This window comes from Cervus canadensis, chromosome 3 (assembly GCF_019320065.1).
Source record: "Cervus canadensis isolate Bull #8, Minnesota chromosome 3, ASM1932006v1, whole genome shotgun sequence".
NCBI classification, from domain to species: Eukaryota; Metazoa; Chordata; class Mammalia; order Artiodactyla; family Cervidae; genus Cervus; species Cervus canadensis.
In genome coordinates this window covers 101,407,032-101,421,075 of record NC_057388.1, presented here as the reverse complement: position 1 = coordinate 101,421,075, position 14,044 = coordinate 101,407,032, and the positions used below count along the sequence as shown (strand labels likewise).

The following is a 14,044-nucleotide window of genomic DNA, read 5'->3' as shown; positions in this document are numbered from 1 at the left end:
AAGAGGAAAGGAATAGCTTGGGACAGAGAAAGCAAGCATAATAGTTCTATTTTAACTATGGTAAGAATGAGATTTATATAATGTAAGTGAAGGAGTCAATCAAACATTGATACATGGATGGATGGATGAATAAATGCCATGGTTCTGGGTAAAGTAATTACTTGGAGCAGACATAGAACAGTGATCTACTAGAGCTATAGCGAAAGGAAAAAAACTCATTTTGAGTAGTTGTATATAGAGAGAAGTTTGCATAATATGTAGCTGTACAATTGTGTAATCCTACTTTAAAAAAATAGCTGAATATCTACTCTATGCCACCACTCTACTAGGTATTTTACATAGATAATTTATAATCTTCAAAATAATCACATCACTGGTTATGATCACTTGTTTTTATAATTGAGGAAACTAGAGGTTAGAGAGTTTTCAGAGCCACATGAAATGTGGCTGTTCCCACCCTGAAATATTTTACTATATATTGCATTTTCTGAGGGAAAATGCAAGAATTTCAAAGTAAAAAGGGGGATATGAAGTCTAGGAGGAGAGGTTATCCAGAAGACTGCAGCGTAGGAATTAAAGGCTTTAAAAAATTCTGTTGTTTTGTTGCTTAGTCATGTCTGACTCCTTTATGACCTCATTGACTGCAGCCCGCCAGCCTCCTCTGTCCATGGCATTTCCCAGGCAAGGATACTAGAGTCGGTTGCCATTTTCTTCTCCAGGGGCTTGTCCTGACCCAGTGATCAAACCCGCATCTCTTGCGTCACAGGCGGATTGTTTACTGCGGCAGTGACTTACATAGTCAAAATGTGGATGAATGTGGAGAGTCAGTCTAGTAAAGCTTGTTCACCATGATCTGCCTTATCAGCAAATCTGAGGAGAAAGGGCAGAGACACAGATGCAAAGAACAGACTGTTGGACTCTATGGGAGAAGGCAAGGGTGGGATGATTCGAGAGAACAGCATTGAAACATGTATATTATCATATGTGAAACAGATCACCAGCCCAGACAGGGTGCTCAGGGCTGGTGCACTGGGATGACCCTGAGGGATGGGATGGGGAGGGAGGGGGCAGGGAGGGTCAGGATGGGGAACACATGTACACCCGTGGCTGATTCATACGAAATGTATGGCAAAAACCACTTAAAAAATAAAATAAAATGTCGTTTTATGGGCTGTTGGAAGGAAGGAGAAATTCTTTGAATCATTACCCTTTTTCACTAAACTTCCCCAACACTCTTCTAAAGGCGCTCATCACTTCCTTGTTTCTCAAGCTATAGATTAAGGGATTCAGCATTGGGGTCACCACAGCATAGAACAGAGCAACCCTCTTCTCCTGCTCTGCGGAGGAGCCAGCCGTGGGTCTCAGGTATGTGAAGATGGCTGTACCAAAGCACATGGAAACCACAGCGAGGTGAGCGGCGCACGTCCCGAACGCTTTGCGGCGTCCCCGGGCAGAGCGAATGCGCAGAATGGTAGCGACTATGTGACCGTAGGAGAATAGAACAAGGAAACAGGGAAGCATGATGACCAGAAATCCTGAGAAGGCCACCATGACCTTGTTGAAGGAGGGGTCCACACAGGTCAGCCTCAGCATAGCCAACATCTCACAGGCAAAGTGATTAACAACCTTCCGGCACAGAGGGAGCTGAAAGGTGATGATGGTCTGCATCAGCGAATTCATGAAACCCGCCCCCAGGCAGCCTGCAGCCAGCCCCAGGCACAGCCCTCCGTGCATGATGACCGTGTAGTGCAGGGGGCGGCAGACGGCCACGTAGCGGTCATAGGCCATGGCCCCCAGCAGGAAGAACTCTGCGCTGCCCATCGCCAGGGAGATAAGCAGCTGGAGCGCACAGCCGTAGAACGGAATGGACTTCCGGGCCGACAGGAAGTGAACGAGCATCTGGGGGACGGTGCTGCTGCTATAACAGACGTCCACAAACGACAGGACACTGAGGAAAAAGTACATGGGTGTGTTCAGCCGGCTGTCCAGTCTGATAAGGAGTATTATCAGCAAGTTCCCCAGCACAGTCACCAGATACATGGCCAGGAACAGGACAAAGAGGGAGACCTGGGTCTCCCAGAGGCTGGACAGCCCCAGAAGAATGAACTCACTCATCCAGGTCTGGTTTTCCCTGCCCATGGGCCTCTGAGGACCAAACCCAAGTTACAAATTGAAAAAGACTAGATACTTAAGGTGCCAGAGGACCTTATGGGGTCATTTAGACAAAACAGCCATCCAATATTAAGTGGTGTACATTTTCAGATCATGTGTCTCCTTCTGGGTTTGGGACCACTGTAGAATGCACGATGTGGCTCAGATCCAAGGAAAACAGAAAACTCTTCTCATTCCTTAAGTGGAAAGATTTTCATTAAAATGCTTAGATAATTGAGTTAAAAATGTTAACTGTGAAACGTGATTTTTTTCTTTAAAGCCAACTCCTAACTGTAGAGTTTGTTTACTTCTTTGTTAGATACCAGTTTTTCCCTTCTTAGTATCTCAAAATCCATATTGAATGGAACCTAACAGGGATGAATGGTTTTAATCACTTTTTAAATTCTGGATTCTTCGATTGTGAAAATGAGATGTTAGCTTTCCACCCTTTTAAAATCACAGAGTTTGGGTTATAAGTTAGAAGATAGCAAATATAAAATAGTTTTAGGAGCTAGAAATTGTCAAAAATTACATCTCCAATTCAGTGAGATGAAAAACGAAGACCTGAGTGATCAGACTCAGTTTTGAGAAACCTTCACTTATTTGTCTTTTATCTGGCTGAGAAAATTAGAGGGAAGAATCTTCTATATTGTATTTTTCCTCCCTTGAAAGAATGGCAGTGCATGGGGTTGACAACAGAGGATGACTGTCAAGAAACAAAGATGAATTAACCATCTTCCTTAGTGATAAAAGCTCAGATAGTTGCCACATGTGCTAGAATATTAACCAAATAAGGGAAAACTGGTTGCACATTCCTTCCAATTCTATTTGTATATATTCTGGATAGGGATTGTTGTGGTTTGGAGACTATAAAATGTGATGGAAAAATTAGAGTTAACTCAGTGAAATGACTGATGATTACCTCTTTCCTTTAGCCCTCTTTCCTTTTATCTCCATCTGAAATACGTGACTGTCCCCTGTGCCTTAGAAAACTTTGTCTTTCCTCATCCTTATGCTATGCTCCCTCTACTGTGCCTAAGATGACCAGAAAGTAATAGCCTACTCTGCTCAATACCACCCCCAAACTTTCTAATCCTGCTGATGTATCAGTACTTCGGAAAGCGCAAGAGCTTGAGTATTATCTCTGGAACACGTAGTAATCTTACTGGGGCCTTATTCAAATCACAAGTGATTTCCAGGAACCTCACAGACCGAACAAAGCCCACTCTAGATTTTCCACATGCTCTGCCCCTCAAATTACTCTGTCCTTTGGGTAGAGAAAGTGAAAGGTAAGCACAGCTATCCCAAGAAAATGTTACCTACTTGCTGCCTGTGATCAGAGAGGGTCATTGAATATATGATGAAAATTATACTTTGTTTTGAGGGTATTGATGACAGTCAGGGCAGATAACTGCAGATAATGCCAAAGGTGCCATCCAGCAGAGAATGGTCTATGGAAATTTGCATTTGATAATCTTTCTATTGTCTATGAATGAATTAAGCTTGTAAACCATTCCCACTTCAAGAGATAATTTATGTAAGTTACAAGAGGAGGCAATAAAAGTACAAAATGTTCTTTAATTCTTTAGAATTTACTCTAGAGCTTCAGATTAGCAAGTCACTTTGTAATATTTATATCAAAGAAAGAGGAAACCTACCTTTTTATCCCCAGTGAAAAGGGAAAAGTTGGAATACGAAATTATCACTGGTGAAGACCTCAGGTACCAGAGAGAGGTAAGTGACTTCAAAGGGGAAAATCTGAGAACTGTCAGTGGAATATGACCATGTACATATAACATTTTAATAGATAATATTTATAGAAAGGTACATGAAATAGTCTTTAATCCTGCTATAACACAAAAAACAATTCATGTAACACAAGTTCTCTGGGAGAGGGCTAAAAGAAAAAACAAAACAAAACAATCCAGGAGGTAGCTGATGATTATTTAAGGTATTCTCAGGAACCAAATAAGGAGACTTTGCTGAAAAATCTGATGATAATCTCTTGTGGGTTTGAGGCTTTCACCTCTTAAAAACAAATAATAGTTAAGGGCAAAAAAAAAAAATAGTTAAGGGCTTGAGAAGAAAATATAGTAATCCCTGATTGATCTTGGATCAGTAATTCCCCTTAAAGGCTCAGCAAGTTATTGATACAAATAGAAACACTCATTGTTAGCATGTCATGTTTCTGCATCATCTTCATGTTTTTAAAGTGCCATGCCCTGGGGTAAATGAACTGCTTTGTCAATGAACTTGCATTTCCCAGTTCAACTATCATTACCTACTCTTGCCCTTCTGTATCCATGGGATTGGTTCCAGGATTCCAGTGAACACCAAAATCCATGGATGTTCAGCTCCCTTATATAAAGTGGTCTATTATTACATATAACCTACACACATGCTCCTGTACACTTTAAATCATCTCTAGATTGCTTGCAATATCTAATACAAAGTAAATGTGATATAAATAGTTGCCAGTATGCAGCAAATTCAAGTTTTGCTTTTGAGAACTTCCTAGAATTATTTTTAATATTTTCAATCTATGGTTGGTGAATCCACAGATGTGGAACCTGTGAATTTGGGAGTCTAGCTGTAGCTTTTTCATCTGTCTAAACACAGCATACATTCAAATCTGTCCCAATTCATTGGAGTGAGGGAAGTAAGAAGAGTGATGGAATTAGGATATGACATCAGTAGTAAAAAGAATAATTTTTTAATCAAAAATAAAGATTCAACAGCAAAACAAGTAAAACGATTAAAATTTTTGAAAATATGATATGTAAATAAAAGTTAAAAACAGACTGTCACAAATAAGGTGGAGGTGTTATAAGTGACAATAACAAAATTTAACAGCATTCCTGAACCACCTTTCCTTCCCAGAACTGTGATTCAATCTCCCTAAAGAAATGTTCTTCTCAAAAAAGAAGCAGGCAGGAAAGCTTGAGATTTCTCCCAAATGTTAACTGGCTAAGTTGCTATCCCCACCCTATTCCTACTTCCTAATGCATACCTACACGGCTTGGAGCGACAGGAAGTTTAAAGCCAGTTATCCAGCTGAAGTTATCACCTTCTGACCATCATTGTTTAAGAATGAGCTGGTTAACACAAACCTGTCCTCTGGTCCAGATTTCCAGCAGTGTACATGTGCTGGGGGTGCAATGTGACACAGGGAATACAGCCTATAGTAACTTATGTTCAATGATTCCACGAATGTAGTAAAAGTCCTATGCTAGGTACTTCATTTCTCAGAGGTATTCAAGAGAAATTTCTCGCCAGTTTGGCTATTCAAATGTATCTTCTTACAACAAATTGTTCAAATGTGACCTTTATCTCGATACTAACCAAATTCGACCCAACTGTCACATGAGCCTAGAAAGAAGCTGTGTGTTAAGGAAATCATTGCTTCTTGACCATAATGCTAAGAACCCAATGGAAAGCCTCTGATCATGACTGCCCTACCTCCAGGACAAGAGGCCAGCACCGCCCCAGGAAGAGTTGGGCTGGGCAAGATGTGGGATCATCTTTTCCCTCAGAGACAAAATCTCTGCAGGCCAATTATGCTGTGTTTGTTAGGTTTTTGTTGTTTTTTCTCTTTCTCTATATGGTAATTCTCTCACCTTAAACTCTTACCTGCTTTTAAAGAATTTACAAGTGAGAATAATTTTTTAATGAACCAGAAAAGAGATGAGAATCTGAAGCCCTGGTTCCCCTGGAGACATTCTCCTGTCTTTGGTGAAATTTCACTTTAAGGAAGTTAAAATTGGCCCATGACTTTCTGTTCATGTACTCACGATTGAGACTATTTGAACCAAAGTGTCCAATTATTCATGGACTGCTCAGATATCTTTGAGCAATATCTCCTGTAACAAGGTTCTGAAATTATACATGGGCTATAATCATATACTATCTTCAGAACTGATGCAGTTATTTCATGGGAACTTTCCCCATTTTGCCTTACTATTGGGGGGTTCCTTTTAACTGGGCATTGTCAAATTATGCATTTCTGTTTCTAGAAGTCTGCCCTCATTCTGAAAATACTTCAAAAATTTACTACCCACTGAAAGCATCTCAAATCTGATATCCACCCCATTGATAGACATTTAGTTTGTTTCTGCTTTGCTGCTGTTAAAAAGAACACTCCTATGAACTTTCATATACACACACACTCATCTTTTGTCCCACAAATGTCCTCATTTCTGTTCCCCAGTAGTGGAATGGCTATATCACAGATTATGTGTGTGTCCAGGTTTAGCTAATATTGTCAGTTTTGTGAAAATAGATGTTCCAATTATATGCCTGCCAAATCTATATGAAATTTCTTTGCTCTAACCATTCTTTATCCTTGGTCATTTTACTAAGTACTTTACATATAATATTTCATTGAATCCTCTCAAACTTCTCACAAGGAGCTTATTATTCTTTGCAACTTACGAAAAAGAGAGCTGATTCTTAGAGAGGTTTTATAACTTGTCCAAGATCGCACTTCTTGTTTTGTTATCCTGCTATACTTTGATGAGGACTATGTAGAAGGCTCAAAGAAGTCAGGCAATAGCATGCATATAATGATAACTTCCATGAAATGGGAAAAAAAATCTCATGATACAAGGATCAGATTTTGCTGAGAGTAGCTTAACCCAAATTTGGAGCTAGAAGGACAACCAAACCACATCACTCTGGCAAGACACACAACTACTTGGTTGTGTATATTTCATAGGATCTATATTTTATACAGTAGGATTAGGCCTCAAAATCCTGAATTTTAGTGGGAATAGGGGAGAGCTTGATGGTCCCAGATATCACAATAACGCATGGTACAGATGAAAGCGGAAGCTTGTATCCCCAGAAGACCTATCACTGTGGTGAAATGCTGCTAGGGCTAAGAAGTAATATAAATCATTCAATTAATAGTCAGCAGATATTTAAGAATGATGCTAATATGGGATTTGTGTCTTGCATTCACCCATTAGTTTGGAGTTCTTAGATTTGGGGCAGATGAACCTAAATGATGATAAGAAATGAGATGCTTTCTGAAATGCAAACGAAAGTGAGAACTACTTCATTTTCTTTTCACCATCATGACCTCAGTCTATATGCTGAAAGAATCCCTTTTTCATTTTTATATTAGTGCTCTTTATGTGTATACCTTGTGTTGCAATTTTGCAATTTTGTTCCATTTCCCTTAAAATATTGTAGCAAACTATTGCTACTGCTAAGTCACTTCAGTCGTGTCTGACTCTGTGTGACCCCATAGACGGCAGCCCACCAGGCTCCCCTGTCCCTGGGATTCTACAGGCAAGAATACTGGAGTGGGTTGCCATTTCCTTCTCCAATGCATGAAAATGAAAAATGAAAGTGAAGTCGCTCAGTCGTGTCCAATTCTTAGCGACCCCATGGACTGCAGCCTACCAGGCTCTTCTGTCCATGGGATTTTCCAGGTAAGAATAATGGAGTGGGTTGCCATTTCCTTCTCCAATGCATGAAAGTGAAAAATGAAAGTGAAGTCGCTCAGTCATGTCCGACTCTTAGCGACCCCATGGACTGCAGCCTACCAGGCTCCTCTGTCCATGGGATTTTCCAGGCAAGAGTACTGGAGTGGGGTGCCATTGCCTTAGGTCAAATTTGGCCTGCCACTGTTTTTGTACGGCCCACGGGAAAAGATTTTTTTATATTTTTAAATGGTTGGAAAAAAAAGATTTTATGATGTAAAAATTATATAAAATTCAAATTTCAGTGTCCTTATATTTAGATTTATTTGTACCAGCAACACTCATTCTTTTTTTATACATTATAACTATGGTTATTTAATGCTATTATGGGAGAGCTGAATTAGCTGTAATGTAGAATGTATGACCCAGAAAACCTAGAAAATTTTCTATCTGGCCTAATACAGAAACAGTTTCCCACCCCCTGCTCTAGAAGACTATATTTCCTGAGATAGTGACCATATCTCATTAACTCAATCTTCGACTATGCTAAAACCTTTCACTGTGTGGATCATAACAAACTGTGGAAAATTATTAGAGATGGAATTACTAGACTGCCTTACCTGTCTCCTAAGAAGCCTGTATGCAGGTCAATTAACAACAGTTAGAATGGACATGGAACAAGGGACTGGTTCCAAACTGGGAAAGGAGTATGGCAAGGCTGTAAATCATCACCCTCTTATTTAATTTCTATGCAGAGTACATCATGTGAAATGCCTGACTGAATGGATCAGAATCTGAAATCTAGATTTCTGGAAGAAATATAAACAACTTCAGATATGCAGATGATACCACTCCAATGGCAGAAAGTAAAGAGGAACTAAAAAGTCTCTTGATGAGGGTGAAAGAGAAGTGAAAAAGTTGGCTTGAAACTCAACATTCAAGCAACTAATATGGCATCTGGTCCCATCACTTCATGGCAAATAGACGAGGAAACAGTAACAGATTTTGTTTTCTCCAAAATCACTGTGAATGGTGACTGCAGCCTTGAAATTAAAAGATGCTTGTTCCTTGGAAGGGAAGCTATGGCAAGCCTAGACAGAGTATTATAAAGCAGAGACATCACTTTGCCAACAAAGGTGCATGTAGTCAAAGCTATGGTTTTTCCAGTAGTCATGTATGGGTGTGAGAGTTGGAACATAACGAAGGCTGAACACTGAAGAACTGGTGCTTTTGAATTGTGGTGTTAGAGAAGACAAGAGAAAGTCCCTTGGACTACAAGGGGATCAAACCAATCAATCCTAAAGGAAGTCAACCCTGAATATTCATTAGAAGGACTGATGCTGAAACTGAAGCTCCAATACTTTGGCCACCTGTTGCGAAGAGCCAACTCATTCAAAAAGACCCTGATGTTGGGAAAGATGGAATGCAAAAGAAGAAGGGGACACCAGAGGATGAGATGGTTAGATAGCATCACTGACTCAACAGACATGAATTTGAGCAAACTTCAGAAGATTGTGAAGGACAGGGAAGCCTGGCTGCTGCAGTCCATGGGGTTGCAAAGAGTTGGACACAATTTAGCCAGTGAACAACAACAAGTGGCCATATCTAAACACAACTTTGATACCACATAATGCCTATAGCAGTGTCTTCGACAAAGTCAATGTCCACAAAATAATCATATGTAACTTTGAGAAGGCTGAGAATAAAGTTGGTCAAATTAGAGGGGAAATGTGACCTTTGTGACCTTGTAATTGAAGATACTGAAATGAAATTTAAAGATACTTTAGGCAGAGAGTGGTGTCCACAAGTGAAAGAAGCACATTTGTCTGTATCCCACTGTGGACCGTTAGCCTTCACCATTCTCACATCTCACACCTTCATCTCTTCCTCCCTCCTCTGCACTCTCAGCCATGAGAGCTCCATCTTGTTTCACAGAGAATAGGTGCCAATGGAAATCCCTCAGCTTCTGATCACCACTGCCAAAATGCAGATCAACCAAAAACCAATCAATTGACTCAATGATGAGACAAAAAAGAAAAGGAGAGTCTCTCTTTTAGACTCCTTGAAGAGAGTGAGAAGACCCTCTATTATCATATGCTCTGTCTCCTCTCTTGCCTATCCCTTGTTTAATCATTTCTTCCCCCCTTTTACTTTATTTAGGTTTATCCTTAGAAACAAGATGCACTCACAAGCAATGCCAGCTCACAAGATTTACAGAAGTTAAGTAGGGGTTTGTGAGGTGTGCGGAGGGGAGTACAAGAACACCTTTAATGGAGACTTGAGAATAACATCTGCACAGCAAACTGACCTATCTTTATAGCACAAAATCCATATTATCTTTCATTGGCTTATCCAAGAAACTACTTTCCTTAGATTAACTGTCTCTTAACATTGTATTCATTTATCTTCTTGTTTATTTGCTTCTTTTTTTCCAAAAGTTCAAAGAAAGGTTTGCTGAATTTTCAGAAATTACCGTTTTAGCTTTTGAAAGGTACCCAATATATACAATTGTTTCCTTACCAAATTATTCATATGCTATTTAGCAGTAGCTGTCTAACATTTTCCTTAAATAATGTCAATCACAAACAACTCAATTATATCTTTATTGCAGTAAAAAAAGAAATTTAGTTGATGTTTCTCCTCTCATTTATTTCCATTATTCAGACAGACACTGTACGTCCACATACAACAGGTTGTGCAAAAAACATTTCAATCAGAGTTGATAGCAACACACTCCTTAAGATAGTGGTTCACACAATAAATGTGACTCACACAATGCCACTCATACAATAAATGTGACTATATATGGCACACAATGTTTTGAGTGTTCAAACATGAAAAATGCATTTTGTTCCCAGTGGAAATGAAATGACCTCTTTAAAATGTGGTTGAATAATTCAGTATTCCAAGGTAAAATCCAAGAATGGGTCCATAATTGCAATAATTTTTCATGTTGCTATCAAAACAATAAATATTTTCCTCAAATACTCTAGGGTCATATGAATGGATACTGGGTGAATAACAGTGGGAAGTTCTATTACAGCACTGCTGAATGTCTCTGAACATCCTGCTGTGACATAAAAACACCCCCTCATCCCACATGCAATCCAGTCACTAAGCCTCCTACCCAACATCACAAGCACATGTTTTGTCATCTCCTTCCTGGTTGCCAAGGCAATGCAGTTATAAGGCTTCATATCTGAGCTGGGTAAGAGAACACACAGGCAAAGCTCCTTTCTCTAAGTGATGCTCATGATTCATCAAGTTGCCAGTTTCGACGTTAATCCAAATAATTGTCCTAGTAGTTTCTGCCAAGCTCTCTTCACCTCCTTATTCCTTAGACTGTAAATCATGGGGTTCAGCATGGGTATCAAAATGGCATAGAAAACAGAGATCAGCTTCTCCTGAAGCACAGAAGGGCTGGAACTGGGCTGGATGTAAGTGAAAATGGCCATACCATAGCACAGGACAACCACTGTGAGGTGAGAGGCGCAGGTGTGGAAGGCTTTCTTTCTCCCCTCTGTGGACTGGATCTTTAGGATGGTGGAGACGATCCTGATGTAGGACAGGAGAACCAGGCAGAAAGGTGTCATCAGCAAGACAATACTAGAAACCATTACTGAGATCTCATTGGAGGAGGTGTCCACACAGGCCAGCCTGACCACAGCTAGGATTTCACAGGATATGTGATCAATATACTTGTTCGTGCACATGGGCAGCTGAAAGGTGATGGCAGTATGGATGAGAGAGTTGACAGAGCCGCTGAGCCAGGATGTGACGGCCAGCCTAGCACAGAGCCCTCCGTGCATGATGACCGGGTATCTCAGGGGGTCGCACACAGCCACATAGCGGTCATAGGCCATCACGGCCAGGAGAACAAACTCAGTCCCCCCCAGGCCCAGGGAGAAGAATAACTGAGCCGCACAGCTCACGTAGGGGATCCCTTTATGTTCCGCAAGGAAGTGCGCCAGCATCTGAGGAACGATGCTCGTGGCGTAGGAGACATCCACGAGGGAGAGGTTGCTGAGGAAGAAATACATGGGAGTGTGGAGTCAGCCGTCCAGTCTGATCAGAAGGACAATGAGGACGTTCCCCAGCAGGGTCAGCAGGTAAGTGACTGAGAACAGGACGAAGAGAGCCACCTGAGTGTCCCAGTCACTGGACAGGCCGAGGAGAATGAATTCTCTCACCCAAGTCTGGTTATCTGCTCCCATTAAAAGATGTGAGGTTATTAATCTGCAGAGACTCAGAAATAATAGAAGCTGTTGAATCAAAGAACCGTTTTTGCTGTTCAGTTGCTAAGTCATGTCTGACTTTTTGTAACCCCGTGGACTGCAAGACACCCGGCTTCCCTGCCTTCACTACCTCCCAAAGCTGCTCAAATTCATGTCTACTAATTTGATGATGCTATCTAACCATATCATCCCTCAGATGCACCCTTCTCCTTTTGCCTTCAATATTCAAAGAATCAAAAAAATAATTTTTTATCAATACATACTGTATGAAATTAACCAGCCTTAGTCAGATGTTTCAGATCATTTATGGGTCAAGATGACAGGCTTTATACTGATACATATTATACCTACTCTGTATCAGAGACAGCCCAGTGCTTTTATAAGAACATGATGTGGTCTCTAGGAGATTCAGTTAAAGTCTGAAGATAACCACAGAGCAATTTTAAGAACTCCATATCTTAACCAGCTTACAACAGATTCTAGGATATGGAAAGGATGGTAGGTGACAATGATGGATAAAATGACAAACAATGAAGAAAAACTTGGTTGGAAATTTTTTTTTAAAGCCTGCATTAGATATGTCAGCTATACCCATCATGATGAACTGGATAAATCTATTATAAAAGGAAATATTGGGAATAGAGAGAAACTTACAGAAAGATCTGGAATCAGTGAACCTAGGTTTGAAACCTAATTTTATTTAGCAGCTATGTGATCTCAGTTTAGTGACAAACTTCTATTTATGAAACAGACTTATGCAACTCACAGTACGTTTAAGCTCAAACGAAGGAAACTTATGGAAAAAGTACTTGTGAATTGTTACTGGGAGTAGTTCTATAGTAGTATGATTAGTAGTAGTAACATGACCTCCTCCTGGGGATAAATAAAGTAACAGATGTGACTTTCACCAGATCTCCTCTATAGATTCAGACACAGTTGTTTTAAAAAGTAAAACTGTAGGAAACATTTAATGAATCTTAGAGCTTAGTGGGGTATTCTGAGAACTTTTTCTTCCTTTGGTGTTTTTACTAGACTCTGGTCTCTTAGCCTTTAATGAGCTGAGACGGATAAGAGAATTGTAGTTGGGCCTTGTTTTATTTTTTCTCTTCAACTTACTATTATTGATAATCTACCATTTTTATATTGGCTCAAAAGAAAACAAGGAAAGTTATGAATGTTTAGACTTTCTCAATATAAGAAAGAAAGGAAAGCATAAGGCTAAGGACCCATTCTTACTGTTCAAGGCAGATATGGATTCTTGTAGATACACATTAGAATAGAGTTTCCATTTTGCTTTCTTTTGCTTAGCATCTCTTTTTAAGTAGATCTAATGTGTTTTACCAATCCCAAAGAAAGGCAATGCCAAAGATGCTCAAACTACCACACAATTGCTCTCATCTCACACGCTAGTAAAGTAATGCTTAAAATTCTCCAAGCCAGGCTTCAGCAATACGTGAACTGTGAACTTTCAGATGTTCAAGCTGGTTTTAGAAAAGGCAGAGGAACCAGAGATCAAATTGCCAACATCCGCTGGATCATCAAAAAAGCAAGAGAGTTCCAGAAAAACATCTATTTCTGCTTTATTGACTATGCCAAAGCCTTTGACTGTGTGGATCACAATAAACTGTGGAAAATTCTGAAGGAGATGGGAATACAAGACCACCTCACCTGCCTCTTGAGAAACCTGTATGCAGGTCAGGAAGCAACAGCTAGAACTGGACATGGAACAACAGACTGGTTCCAAAATAGGAAAAGGAGTACGTCAAGGCTGTATATTGTCACCCTGCTTATTTAACTTATATAGAGAATACATCATGAGAAACGCTGGGCTGGAAGAAGCACAAGCTGGAATCAAGATTGCTGGGAGAAATATCAATAACCTCAGATATGCAGATGACACTACCCTTATGGCAGAAAGTGAAGAGGAAGTAAAAAGCCTCTTGATGAAAGTGAAAGAAGAAAGTGAAAAAGTTGGCTTAAAGCTCGACATTCAGAAAACTAAGATCATGGCATCTGGTCCCATCACTTCATGGGAAATAAATGGGGAGACAGTGGAAATAGTGTCAGACTTTATTTTTGGGGACTCCAAAATCACTGCAGATGGTGATCGTAGACATGAAATTAAAAGACGCTTACTTCTTAGAAGGAAAGTGATGACCAACCTAGATAGCATATTAAAAAGCAGAGACATTACTTTGCCAACAAAGGTCTGTCTAGTCAAGGCTATGATTT

The 14,044-nt window shown here is 40.1% G+C and overlaps 1 protein-coding gene and 1 pseudogene across 1 annotated transcript; both read right to left on the bottom strand.

The window, feature by feature from the left end:
• Nucleotides 1-1,203: 1,203 nt before the first annotated feature.
• Nucleotides 1,204-2,139, bottom strand: LOC122437979 (olfactory receptor-like protein OLF3). The gene has a single exon (XM_043462442.1). It carries the CDS (start codon nucleotides 2,137-2,139, stop codon nucleotides 1,204-1,206), a length of 936 nt encoding a protein of 311 aa, XP_043318377.1.
• An 8,698-nt stretch (nucleotides 2,140-10,837) lies between these two features.
• LOC122437978 lies at nucleotides 10,838-11,791 on the bottom strand (annotated as a pseudogene).
• Nucleotides 11,792-14,044: the final 2,253 nt, after the last annotated feature.

Bases quoted from the DNA above. Each gene is read 5' to 3' on its own strand.
- LOC122437979 (XM_043462442.1), bottom strand. From the start codon at position 2,139: ATGGGCAGGGAAAACCAGACCTGGATGAGTGAGTTCATTCTTCTGGGG.